The sequence below is a fragment of the Prunus dulcis genome, unplaced genomic scaffold (genome assembly GCF_902201215.1).
Source record: "Prunus dulcis unplaced genomic scaffold, ALMONDv2, whole genome shotgun sequence".
Taxonomy (NCBI): Eukaryota; Viridiplantae; Streptophyta; class Magnoliopsida; order Rosales; family Rosaceae; genus Prunus; species Prunus dulcis.
The window spans coordinates 18,629-30,058 of record NW_023010228.1 but is presented as its reverse complement, the minus strand read 5'-3'; the positions used below and the strand labels follow the sequence as shown (position 1 = coordinate 30,058).

The 11,430-nt window shown below is 38.9% G+C and overlaps 3 protein-coding genes across 5 annotated transcripts; 1 reads left to right on the top strand and 2 right to left on the bottom strand.

Moving 5' to 3' along the window:
- Positions 1-327: 327 nt before the first annotated feature.
- On the bottom strand, positions 328-2,183 carry LOC117613241. Of its 2 annotated transcripts, none has more exons than XM_034341866.1 (2): positions 1,947-2,183; positions 328-1,479 (listed from the first exon to the last, which is right to left on the bottom strand). In XM_034341866.1, exons 1-2 carry the CDS (start codon positions 2,089-2,091, stop codon positions 473-475), a joined length of 1,152 nt encoding a protein of 383 aa, XP_034197757.1. In that variant the 5' UTR covers positions 2,092-2,183; the 3' UTR covers positions 328-472. The 2 variants fall into 2 exon arrangements, with proteins under 2 accessions (XP_034197757.1, XP_034197759.1); XM_034341868.1 differs by having other exon boundaries at positions 328-1,463; positions 1,947-2,160.
- A 184-nt stretch (positions 2,184-2,367) lies between these two features.
- On the top strand, positions 2,368-6,664 carry LOC117613243 (trihelix transcription factor GT-1-like). 2 transcript variants are annotated; one of them, XM_034341871.1, is made up of 5 exons: positions 2,368-3,305; positions 5,038-5,076; positions 5,502-5,633; positions 5,809-6,030; positions 6,209-6,664. In XM_034341871.1, the coding sequence occupies exons 1-5, from the start codon at positions 2,756-2,758 to the stop codon at positions 6,409-6,411; spliced, it is 1,146 nt and encodes a 381-aa protein (XP_034197762.1). In that variant the 5' UTR covers positions 2,368-2,755; the 3' UTR covers positions 6,412-6,664. The 2 variants fall into 2 exon arrangements, with proteins under 2 accessions (XP_034197762.1, XP_034197761.1); XM_034341870.1 differs by having other exon boundaries at positions 5,487-5,633.
- Positions 6,665-7,536: 872 nt separating this feature from the next.
- LOC117613242 (mitotic spindle checkpoint protein MAD2) lies at positions 7,537-9,334 on the bottom strand. The gene is made up of 7 exons (XM_034341869.1): positions 9,132-9,334; positions 8,999-9,014; positions 8,735-8,865; positions 8,432-8,552; positions 8,213-8,316; positions 7,996-8,117; positions 7,537-7,883 (listed from the first exon to the last, which is right to left on the bottom strand). Exons 1-7 carry the CDS (start codon positions 9,202-9,204, stop codon positions 7,827-7,829), a joined length of 624 nt encoding a protein of 207 aa, XP_034197760.1. The 5' UTR covers positions 9,205-9,334; the 3' UTR covers positions 7,537-7,826.
- Between the last annotated feature and the right edge of the window lie 2,096 nt (positions 9,335-11,430).

Here is an 11,430-nt window from a genome sequence, read left to right as displayed (position 1 = left end):
CAATGCACATTTTTGGAGAGTCTCTTATTCTTATTGTCTGATATGCACATCGTCTCCTCTTAGGCAGTCAAATATGGTTTTTTTTAGTTCCATTTTTGTATTATTTATAACAAACAATACATTGAGGTTAGGGGATTCGAACTTGGGACCTTCGGTGCACTAGGTTTTACATGTAATAAGTTCAAGCACCAGTGAAGTGATGTCATTAACAATCACACTGCAAATCAGGAACCATAAGTTTTACCACGTTTTTTTTTTTTTGGCTAAGCAAGTTGCAGATGAAGCAGTCAAAGATTGCAGATCAAAAGTATATTATGCATCAAAACATTCGAACTGTATAAATACACCATGAGATCTAATTCAATTGACAAATACATTGGGAACCAATGGACTACAATCTAAAGCCTCAAGGGGAGGGACAACAAGAGAAGGGTAAGCTTTACTCATCCTTTTACTTTGAGGCTCATCATCACTAGAAAAATTCAACGTGACCTGCAATTTCTCTACACAACAACTTAGCCTCACTGGCTAACTTCAAGCTCTTAACAATTGCAAGCCCTGTTTGCTTGTGCGTAGAAGTTGGGATATATTGCTTGGCCTCTTCTTCCTTCCCCAACAACAGAGCTTCCCTTGCAGGAATCACATTTTCCCACCAAAATTCCCTTAAAATTCCATGCATCAAGTTCCAGTAACTACGGTCCCTGCACACACGGAATATGGTGCTTCCGTTTGGTGTCCAGCAATACAGATCAACCCACTCTCTGTCCATTATCTCCATTTGACCCTGCACCTGAGGCATGTAATAGAACGGCATAGTTGACCAGGGCAGACCCTTCTCAGGCTTGCCCTTGTTATATGGACACTTCACTTCCAGTATCCCACCGCCTTGAAAGCAATCGATAAGACCATCAAGAAGACCATCAGGGGAGGCGCCAACCCAACCAAGTCGCTCCTCTGTGTGGGTTGCAAATCCGTATGAATCCACTTCACGACCTGTGATGCTTTTGTACTTGCCGATGGCCACTTCTTCATTGAGTACGCCCCATTCCATGGCTCTTTTAGAAGCTTCCACAATTTGTTTCTCTGATTCAAATACCTTCTCATGCCAGAGCTCCGGCCGACGGTTCCCTTTCCAAAATCCCAAGGCAGTGCTGAAGGTGCTTGTGGTGAGCTTGTCCCTTCGTAGAGCAAACCACTCCTCTGATCGTTGGGGAGCATCAGATGGTGAAAGCTGGGTGGCCATCACTAAGGACGATGGGGGACGCATGACAAGAGGGAAAATTGGAGAGATCACCGGTGAGGTGCATGTGGAAAAAGGTCTCACAATCACATTTGCACCTATTTTCCTTGAAGATAGAAATTCTACAGCTTTCTGGTGAAAGCTGCAGAATCTGGTGCAGCAGGTATTGCTCGTTGCTGATATGACAATGGCGCCCATGGCCACTTTGTTTGGACGAGAGGTCCTGCAAAAGCCACACACTGCTTGAAAGTTTAGTTGAAGAAACCTCCTTAAATTTTCATATGCAAAATATTGAGCTATTTGTTTACAAAATTAACAAACAATGCAAAATAGCTGTTGGACACATATAACAGTACACAAACAGGCAATGATCTTCTCCTTAATATAAAACTCAAAGGGAAGCATATTCTATTCTTCCTCCTTCAGGACAAGTATTGATCCTTCCATCAAAGAAGGAACTTAAAATTCAATGCTTTTCCTACTACTGCATTATGCCAACCCTATGTGGGTGGTAAAACGCTCGAACACAAAAAAATGCAGATGGCTCAGCTCAATGAGGAAACAAAGAAAACCCAAACGTACAACTTTAGGCCTCAATATTAAGTTTTCCCAATTCAATTTGAGTGACAAAAAACCCACATCATTGGCATGCCTTGGTTTAAAAATGGGGGGGGGAAATTGAGACCAAAGGTGTTTGATTTTATACCTGAGAGACGGCTTGAATTAAAGACTCCGACTTTGTGAGTTGCGAAGGAAGCAGAAGCTGGTTTGATATTATGAGAGGGCACTCTTCCATGGAGACATTTAAGAGAAGCAACGGAATGAGAAGAAGAAATTTGAAGGAGCTTCATCTATCACAAATTTCTGGCAACCATTACTAGGGTTTTGCTACTCCACAATGAGAGAGAGAGAGAGAGAGAGAGAGAGAGAGAGAGAAGGCGGGTAGCAAATGATAACATTTCATTTTACAAGATGCAACGTCGTTTATAGCTAGTTCAAAACGTTGTCGTCTTTACAGGATACTATAAAAGTATAAAACGGCTGCCAAACGCAGCGTTTAGAGTGTGGAACTTTGAGTAGAAGTAACTAACTTTAAAAGCCCATTAACCACAGTAGAAGAGAGAGGAGAGAGAGTTCCAGCTGAGTTCATTCTCCTTTCTTCGCTAATAACAAGCAAAGCTTTTACTTCACGCTCTCTCTCTCTAGCTCTCTCTCTCTAGCTCTCTGTCTGAGCTAAAAACCCGAACTTCCGTCTGCCAAAAGGGAAGCAATAATCCTAAGCAAGGCCCAAGTCTCCATCTCTTTCTCGCTGAAGAAAGCACAAGAGACCTTCTAATAATGGGCTTGCTGCTGCTGCTCATGGAGACCCTCACTTTCTTCTTGAACCTCATCCCCTTCTAATCAAACTCTGTCTCACAGTCTCTCTCTCTCTTTCTAGCGCGCGCCCAACGGATTTAAAGACCCAATTTTGAGTAAACCCAGTTTCTCAATTTCAACACCCAGTCACCAACCACCATGTACTTGTCGGAAAAGCCTCGAGCAATCGATTTTTACAAAGAGGAAGGCAGCCGAGACATGATGATTGAGGTGGTTTCCAATGACGACCTCTCTCAATCTCAAACTCATCACCCCAACCATCAACCACAGCAGCAGCAGCAGCAGCAGATGCTTTTGGGGGACAGCAGCGGCGAGGACCATGAAGTTAAGGCCCCGAAGAAGCGAGCCGAGACTTGGGTCCAAGACGAGACTCGGAGTTTGATAGCTCTGCGCCGTGAAATGGACGGTTTGTTTAACACTTCCAAGTCTAACAAGCACTTGTGGGAGCAGATTTCGGCTAAGATGAGAGAGAAAGGGTTCGATCGGTCTCCTACTATGTGCACCGACAAGTGGAGAAACTTGCTTAAAGAGTTCAAAAAGGCTAAGCACCATGACAGGGGAAGTGGGTCAGCGAAGATGTCATATTACAAGGAGATTGAGGAGATTTTGAAAGAGCGAAACAAGAACGCGCAGTACAAAAGTCCCACACCTCCAAAGGTTGATTCTTTTATGCAATTCTCGGACAAAGGTATTTGCTTTTTCTGGATTTTTGGTCTTCATTAGTTTTCCATTTTTGTAGTCTTACCTGTTTCCCTGAAAAAGAGATGGGTACCATATTAATGTATTAGAAGCTAAATTTAGAGGGTTTCCTTTAGTATTTTGAATTTATAAATGTTTCTGTATCTGGAAATGGGTATTATTTGGGATTTGGAGTATAAAAGGTTTGTAACAATTGATCATTGAGAACTGAGGAAACTTCTAGTCCTTTTTACCATAATAAAGTCATCCTCTTCAAACTGCTGATTTGAGTGCTTCCTGCAGTAAGGGCATTTAGTTTAGACACAGATATGATAAATCTACGGGAACATCTTGGAGTGTGGTTAAAGATAAATAGAAGATACAAAAATCTCAATAAGTAATCTGATGTTATCTGGAAAACAGGACCGTACGGTAAGTTACTTTTGAGGATGTTGCAGACCTATTGCTTAGATATCTAGAATACTAGTTGGGGTAGGCTTAGGGTCATGATCTTATAAACCAGTGGACGGTGATTAACAGATTAGTGGAACCTAGTGAATAGTCAATTTCTCCTCAGTTGCAGACTTATGTTGAGACTGGAAATGCACTTAATAGCAATTGTCTCCCTAAATCTAGTGCTTAACTTAAATGAACAGAAAGATGAGAGAAGAAGCAAGAAAGAATATTTGGATTGTCAAGTGGTCTTGTTTTGGAAATGTACTCCATTTGCAATTGCATAATATAATAAAAGATGGATAAGGTACTAGCTTAATGTGGTAAAGCATTGAATTTGTCCTTTTGCTTATAATTGTTGATTATGGAGATGTCATATGCTAGGTTTTATAGAGTGTTGAACATGCATGAGAGTTGCATAGTATTTTGTAAAATATCGATGATATGGCTTCGTACAAAACAAATCTTATACACGAGGAAGTTTTCTTGTGTAGTTACACTATTTTGTGACTTAGTTGTTTTTTCCCCCCTCTCATGGTACTCTGGCAGTCTTTCCTGACACATTACAGACTGTATAAAAACCGTTTCCTGTTACGTTTTCTGCAGTGTGTTGTGCATATTTTATCAAATAACTACACGTGTCTTGGAGTTAGGAGAAAACCTGTCATGTTTAGCTTTTTAACTGACCATGGGGATACTAAGCAGTTAAGTTATGCTATTTTAATGTTCCCTATCAGGAACAACCAGCATTGCAACTCGGAGTAGGCCCTGACCTTGTGGTGGGGGAAGGTTAGGGATGGGGTGGCCTGGGTGGACTGGTTCTTAGAGGGTTTTCCTTCCCGCTTCCCCTTCCCTTAATTTCATAGACGTTTCGTCCATTTTGTGTCTAATTTGGGGTGGGCTGCAGCGCAGGTGAGCCCTGCCATAAGGTCTCTCATGGCCCAATTATTATTACAGCGCAGCGAACCTCCTGCCAAGAGGTCAAGGTTGCTTGCTAACTCGCAGCCACTTGTTAGAAGGAAGTGTTCCGTCCCCGTTCCCTATGCATCAAATGCTGCATGGGGATTCTCGTACATGATTCACTTGAATGTCCTTTTATGTTCCAAGTCATTCCTTTTCTTTTCCTTCACTTGAGCAGTGCATTATTGTTCTCCAGTCTTTTTATTTTGAAAATGCTGCTTTCTTGTCTCCTAGTTTCATAAGTGATGTCCTTCTGCCCCACCCATCCTTTATCTATGTTGTGTTGATAACATTAGAACAACCATTTGACTGATTTTCTGCTCATGCAGGTATTGAAGATGCAAGCATTTCTTTTGCACCTGTTGAAGGTATTATTAATGTAATCTGAATTTTTGTATTCTGGTTAATGTTTATGCCATTTGATCACCTAATTATTAGTTTGCCAGATAACTCATGACCACTGTTAGAATCTGTTAGAATATGATTACTTATTACTTGTCATCTTTTGAGGAATGAACAATTTATTCGGGTACAAGCATCTCAAATAGCTGATCTCAAGGCTAATGTTGGATATTAGCATAATAGATAGAATTCATGATTCAATTACCAATTCTCTTTTTTACTTTCCTTTTGGCCGGAAATGCTAAGTTCTTGAAGTGCAAGGAGTAAGGAAAAATAGGATAATATGAACTCTTCTGCATGTTACTTCTATATTCTGCTTCATCATATTTTTTTTAAAAGTCAATTTCTTTCAAAGAGGTGTCTGTCCTCTCTTAAGTTCCTTGGTGTGCAGCTAGTGGGAGGCCAACGCTCAATCTGGAACGACGTTTGGATCATGATGGTCATCCTCTTGCCATAACTGCAGCTGATGCAGTTACAGCGAGTGGAGTTCCACCTTGGAATTGGAGAGAAACCCCGGGAAATGGTAAGAAAACTAAATTGAATTGTAGTTGTGAAATTTTCTCAACATATGTCTTGAGTGTTTATGCTCCAAATGTTTTGTACGGATGAGTAGCACTCAAATCTTCATTTTTCTTATTCAGGATGAGTCACTGGTAAGATGGTTAACTTATTTAAAATTATTTTTGCCCTTTTGGCAGGTGGGGAGGGTCAATCATGTGGTAGAGTCATTTTAGTCACTTGGGGTGATTATACTAGAAGGATTGGTATTGATGGAACTGCCGATGCCATTAAGGAGGCAATTAAGTCTGCTTTTAGGTTGAGAACAAAACGTGCCTTCTGGTTGGAGGATGAAGACCAGATAGTCCGCAGTCTTGACAGGGACATGCCTCTGGGGAATTACACCCTTCATCTTGATGAAGGTATAGGTTTCGTAATGGCCATAATGATTTAAAACGTTCCTTTGACACCAGCTAAATGAAAAAGTGGTACAAAAGTAGCAAATGTTATTCACAGTATTTAATAGAATTTTCATAAAAATTAATAATGTTCTGGTCCCCCTTTTATAATAAAAACTTGATGCTAGAGTCCTAATTTCAGGGGTGGCCATCAAAGTGTGCCTCTATGATGAGTCAGACCATATACCAGTACATACAGAGGAGAAGATTTTCTACACTGAAGATGATTATCGTGATTTTCTGACCCGCCGGGGGTGGTCATGTCTGAGGGAGTTTGATGGGTACAGAAATATTGAAAATATGGATGATCTTCGACCTGGTGCAATATACCGTGGTGTGAGTTGAGGGAACCAGGTCTTTATCATGTTTCCTTCTTAATGTGAGTGCGGATGATCCGTATTGTTAAGTCATGTTTAATGCTGCACTTTATGTTATGGTAGAACAAGGACAAGGACAAAGCACTTAGGCACAGATTTTAATATTGCACATACTGGCCTGGACTTTGATGTTTGTAAATATGTACTTTTCAAAATATAAAGAAGTTTCAAGCCTTCTACAACTCATTTTTGGACAGATTAAAAATATCCTTTTCTAGTAATTACGTTTGGGTGTAAATACGTGATTCTCTTGTTTCTGCCATGCTTCATTTTTGGACAGATTAAACATTTTATTTTCTATTAATTACAATGTATCTTTTGTGTGCACTGATTTGACCAAAATGAGAGAATTTTCCGTTTCTCTACGACTAAATATTGGCGCTGTATTATTTTTCTTCTGCTGGTGAGGGACCATGGTTAAGTCTTAGGGCATGTTTACTAAAGGGAATGGGAGTGATTCCATTCCACTTTCTCCAAGAGGGAAAGGGAATCAGATTTTTCATGCCAAAATATTTTTTTCTTTTGTGAACTTTAGGGGTTCATGCTAGCCCAAACTTAGTTCTACTCTCCTAGCCCAAACTGAGGGAGCCCATTATATTTGGCCGAACATTTTGGTGAATGAATGCAGAAACGATCTTTAAATACCAGACCAAATTGAGGCCAGCCCATTTTATTTGGCCGAACATTATGGTGAAGGAATTCATAAACGATCTTTAAATATCAAGAGTTTCTACAATGAGGAGTTTGGAGTAAGGAATTTATTTGAGGGGTTTAATCTCACCATCAAACCATTTAAAATGTTTTAAGTTCATTGATTTCTTCATAAATAATCAAACAGTTGCAGATATCTCTGTTTTAAAGCATGGTTATTCATGCATTTTATTTGGCCGAACATTATGGTGAAGGAATTCATAAACGATCTTTAAATATCAAGAGTTTCTACAATGAGGAGTTTGGAGTAAGGAATTTATTTGAGGGGTTTAATCTCACCATCAAACCATTTAAAATGTTTTAAGTTCATTGATTTCTTCATAAATAATCAAACAGTTGCAGATATCTCTGTTTTAAAGCATGGTTATTCATGCGAATTAAGTGATCTATGTGGTGCATTTTGAAGAATACGGAAACTACAAGATCCTTTTGTATATGAAAACTGCTAGGTAGTTGTCTTATATGAAATGAATACAACTCAAACACAAGTTCCTCCCACCACGTACAAATTATACAACATCCAATGGTAGCAAACACCAAGGCAGAAAACATCTTACTGATAAGATCAAGTCAACGTCCTCTTTCCAACTAATTTTTCTAACCCAATGTGAATAAAAGATTCACAGTTCCAAAAGTCAAGCAAACATGGATATCCCCTCCCCTCTCCTTCCGCTACTGCTCATCCCATTCGTCATTCTTGTAGGACACTAGAGTGTCAACCTTGTGAATCTGCATGATCAGCAAACAAAAATATTGTCAGCAGCCTAACCCATTTCCCTTTTTTATGGTGAAGAGATTCCTAAATGGATTAAATAAATGGGATTCAATTTCTGGAACTTGCCTTGGTGTCAAAGGAATGCAATTTCACAATTTGTGGATTTGCAATCAGTTTGGGGTCACTCTCGACCCAAGTGAATGGGACTGCAAGATCTTTATCCGTGTACGCCAAAACATCAAACACACCTAAAGCAAACAATAGAACAGAACACATGAACCTGACAAACACCAAGGTCAAAGAAATCCATTTTTTTCAATTGGATGAATGAGTGTGCTCTTACAGGCTTCATCAAGGCACGGCAAGTAAGTAATGCTTGAAGCAATCTGCCTCATGATTGCTTGAATCTCCCTCATGATTTCCTTGTCACTCTTTTCCCTCGACTCCCTTCAATCAAACCAAACAAAACAGTGAGAAGAGATTTAGAAAAGAATTGAAAAATTGATAACTGTATGCAACATGAGGGACACAGTTAAAAAAATTCAAAGTTGAATTGAATTACCCCTTCTCAACGACCTCATTGTCAGTCTCAATGCTGAAGTTCCACCTCTCTAGAACCTCATTAGTCGCCTTGCTCAGTATGACCAGAACAACTCTCTGTAACTTGCCAGATTCCAGCCATTCTTTACAAGATTGAAGAATATAAAATATCAGTCACCCAAGAACAACATATTTCAATCTACCCATGTAATTGTATTTGGTGCAGATGAATAAATCGTTTCATACTTTCAAAGTTGAGTTGTTAAATTAAGAATTAGACACAAACAGACCCGAAACGATAAAACCCTAAATAGGTATTACTTACCAGAAAGCTGAGCAGTTAGGTTGGCGATGAAGGATTTGAGGCCTTCATCTTGAGTAAGCAACATGGGCAGCCCATATTTCTTCACCTTTACAAAGCTTTCTTCAGGATACACTCCTCGATTGTACAGAATACTAAAAGAAAAAAACCCATGTATCCAACCACAATTAATTTCAAGATCCAAGAAGTAAGTCGCCAAAAGGGGAAAACCTCCAAAAGATAACATAAAGCACAAGAACAAAGATCAAGATCCCGTGTGATCATTACCTGTTCGCTGAATATCCTGAAAGAGGAATTGCAAAGAAATACGAAATACAGAGATCAGCGAAAGATTTCTTAGAAACCGAACAAAGCCCAACAAAGACAAATGACAATCAAATCCAACAGACAATAAAATTACCGAAGAACTCGCTGACGATAGCCGCTGAACCACGTAGAGTGATAATGTCTTTGGTCGCAGTTCTTGAAGCCATCACACTATGCACGTCCAAACCCAGTAAGGATTCTATCCAATTCCAATAGGCAGGAAAGAAAAATTGTGAACTTTCCGATCAAAAAGCGGTTTTTACGTTTCGTGGGAAGAAATAGACTTGGGGATTGAGAAAATCAACGAAAGTAGTGCAATTGCAAGTTGCAACGGCTAGTTTTTAAAATTTTTGGGCTCCGTCAGGCGGGCCAACGCAACGGTAACTTCCTTAAATTTGCTTACGGTATGAAAGTCGGGTCAGCGGCCCCCATTTGCTGCCACGTAGCAAGGCTGAGAAGGGATGTGTTGTCCGGTGATGAGGCATACCAGCAAATTAAACTTGCATGTAAGATACGTGGTGCCAATAGTAACCAACAAACTAATCATCCAAATTCCATAAAGAAAGCAATATTTCCAGAGGATCCACACCATCGTTTTCCCAAGGTTTATTAATTAGTTGTAATACTATGGTTTTACATATATGGCACTTATTCCGAACACCTCAAAGGATTTTTCGACTAGGGAGGTGCAGTTGCACCTCCTTACTCATGTGTAAGTCCGCCAATGGATCCACATAACTAAAACTTTTAAATGTTAAAATGGTCCTTGTATTTTATCTTATTGGCCAATTTAATTCCCGTGTTATCAATTTGGCCAATTTAATCCCTGTGTTTGTATATATTAACAAATGTGATCCTTTCCGTCAAAATTTTGTTAAAACTGAAAAAAAAAGAAAAAAGAAGGATATATTTGTAATTAATTATTAAATATCCAAATTCAATCTAAAAATGAAATTAATAAAAAATAAAAAAATTTGTCACCCTCAATTTCACGCTGGGACCTCAACCATCTCCTAAACCCATAGCTACTCTCACTACACCCACTTCAACTCCAAAAAGTACACATTGTGTGCTGGTGGTGGAAAAGGAAGATGATTACAGCAAGAAAATATGATTGACTCAATAACTTTCTTTGCTACAGAATGCAAGAGCATGTCTTTTAATAATTAAGTTTTTATTATTATTTGAATTTGAATATTTATAATCAATTTAAATATTTTTGTTCCTCCTGTTTCAATAGAATTTGGACGAAAAGGACCACATTTGCTAAAATATACAAATAAAGGGACTAAATTAACCAAATTGATAACACGGGGACTAAATTTGCCGATGAGGTAAAGCATATGGACCATTTCATCCCAAGTGCTATTTCAAAAAATTAGAAATTTTCCCTTCTTTTCTATTATTATTAAACATTTGCAATTTTAAATTTTAATAAAGGCACTTTGATTTTTGCTCATGTTAGCATTTTATAATTTAGTTGTTGTTAAGTCTCAATCATCTAAAACTGAGGCACCTAAATCTAAATGCCCCAATTATTTTTGAAATTGACTAGAACTAGTTTCGTGCAAACAAACAAACGAACTTTAAAAAAAAGAGTAGTAATTTAAAAGTAATGATCCAGAGGTCAAAAGCTTTTCTAACTGAACCTTATTAATCCAGCCAGGATGGTGCAAAACCTTGGATCATGGAAATTAATTTGGTGGCAGCTTTAGAGGGCTAATATGCACACATTGCGAAGCTAATCAATTCAACCCCATGTCTTTTGCTCTGCGAGGAAGGTAGAACAATTTGGCATCTCCCTCCAATTGCTTTTGTATTCTATACCTAATCAATTTAACCCACATATGATACTTGGCCAAAATCATAAATTCTTCCAATACAAAAAAAAAAAAAAATGGAAGCAATTGTATTCTATACCTAATCAATTTAACCCAAATGTGATTTTTGGCCAAAATCATCAATTCTTCCAATACAAGAAAGACTAGAAATAAATTCAAACCCATATGTGTGAGCCTCTTTATTTCCTTGTTTTTTATTATTATTATGGAATTCAAACTTTATTAAAAATGTCATATTATTTGAAAAATAACGTATAAAATATATGAAAGTGGAAACTAACATATAAAATTAGAGGTCATCATTTGGCTTATGGGCTCATGGGCTGATGGGGGCCCGCACGGCCCAACTAGAAAAAGGTCGGCCCGACTCGTTATGGGCCATGGGCTGACCCCACCCATTGTTCAGTGAGCTAGGCTTGGGCTTCGGTGTCTAAAGCCCAGATCGGCCCATTTGAGCCCAAGAAGGCCAAGCTCGACCTGCCCATCAGTGCGCAGCCCATAAGCCCGTATATATGTATAATAGTGTTACTGTTTAGAGCCCAATACCTCTCT

What these genes read in the sequence shown, in the direction of transcription:
- LOC117613243 (XM_034341870.1), top strand. Translation starts at nt 2,756, where the DNA reads ATGTACTTGTCGGAAAAGCCTCGAGCAATCGATTTTTACAAAGAGGAA. An exon ending in TTCTTTTGCACCTGTTGAAG is followed by an intron (nt 5,077 to 5,486) that starts GTATTATTAATG and finishes TCCTCTCTTAAG; the next exon opens with TTCCTTGGTGTGCAGCTAGT. An exon ending in GAGAGAAACCCCGGGAAATG is followed by an intron (nt 5,634 to 5,808) that starts GTAAGAAAACTA and finishes CCCTTTTGGCAG; the next exon opens with GTGGGGAGGGTCAATCATGT.
- LOC117613242 (XM_034341869.1), bottom strand. Translation starts at nt 9,204, where the DNA reads ATGGCTTCAAGAACTGCGACCAAAGACATTATCACTCTACGTGGTTCA. An exon ending in CCTAACTGCTCAGCTTTCTG is followed by an intron (nt 8,553 to 8,734) that starts GTAAGTAATACC and finishes AATCTTGTAAAG; the next exon opens with AATGGCTGGAATCTGGCAAG. An exon ending in TGCATTCCTTTGACACCAAG is followed by an intron (nt 7,884 to 7,995) that starts GCAAGTTCCAGA and finishes CTGATCATGCAG; the next exon opens with ATTCACAAGGTTGACACTCT.
- LOC117613241 (XM_034341866.1), bottom strand. Translation starts at nt 2,091, where the DNA reads ATGAAGCTCCTTCAAATTTCTTCTTCTCATTCCGTTGCTTCTCTTAAA. An exon ending in TAATTCAAGCCGTCTCTCAG is followed by an intron (nt 1,480 to 1,946) that starts GTATAAAATCAA and finishes ACTTTCAAGCAG; the next exon opens with TGTGTGGCTTTTGCAGGACC.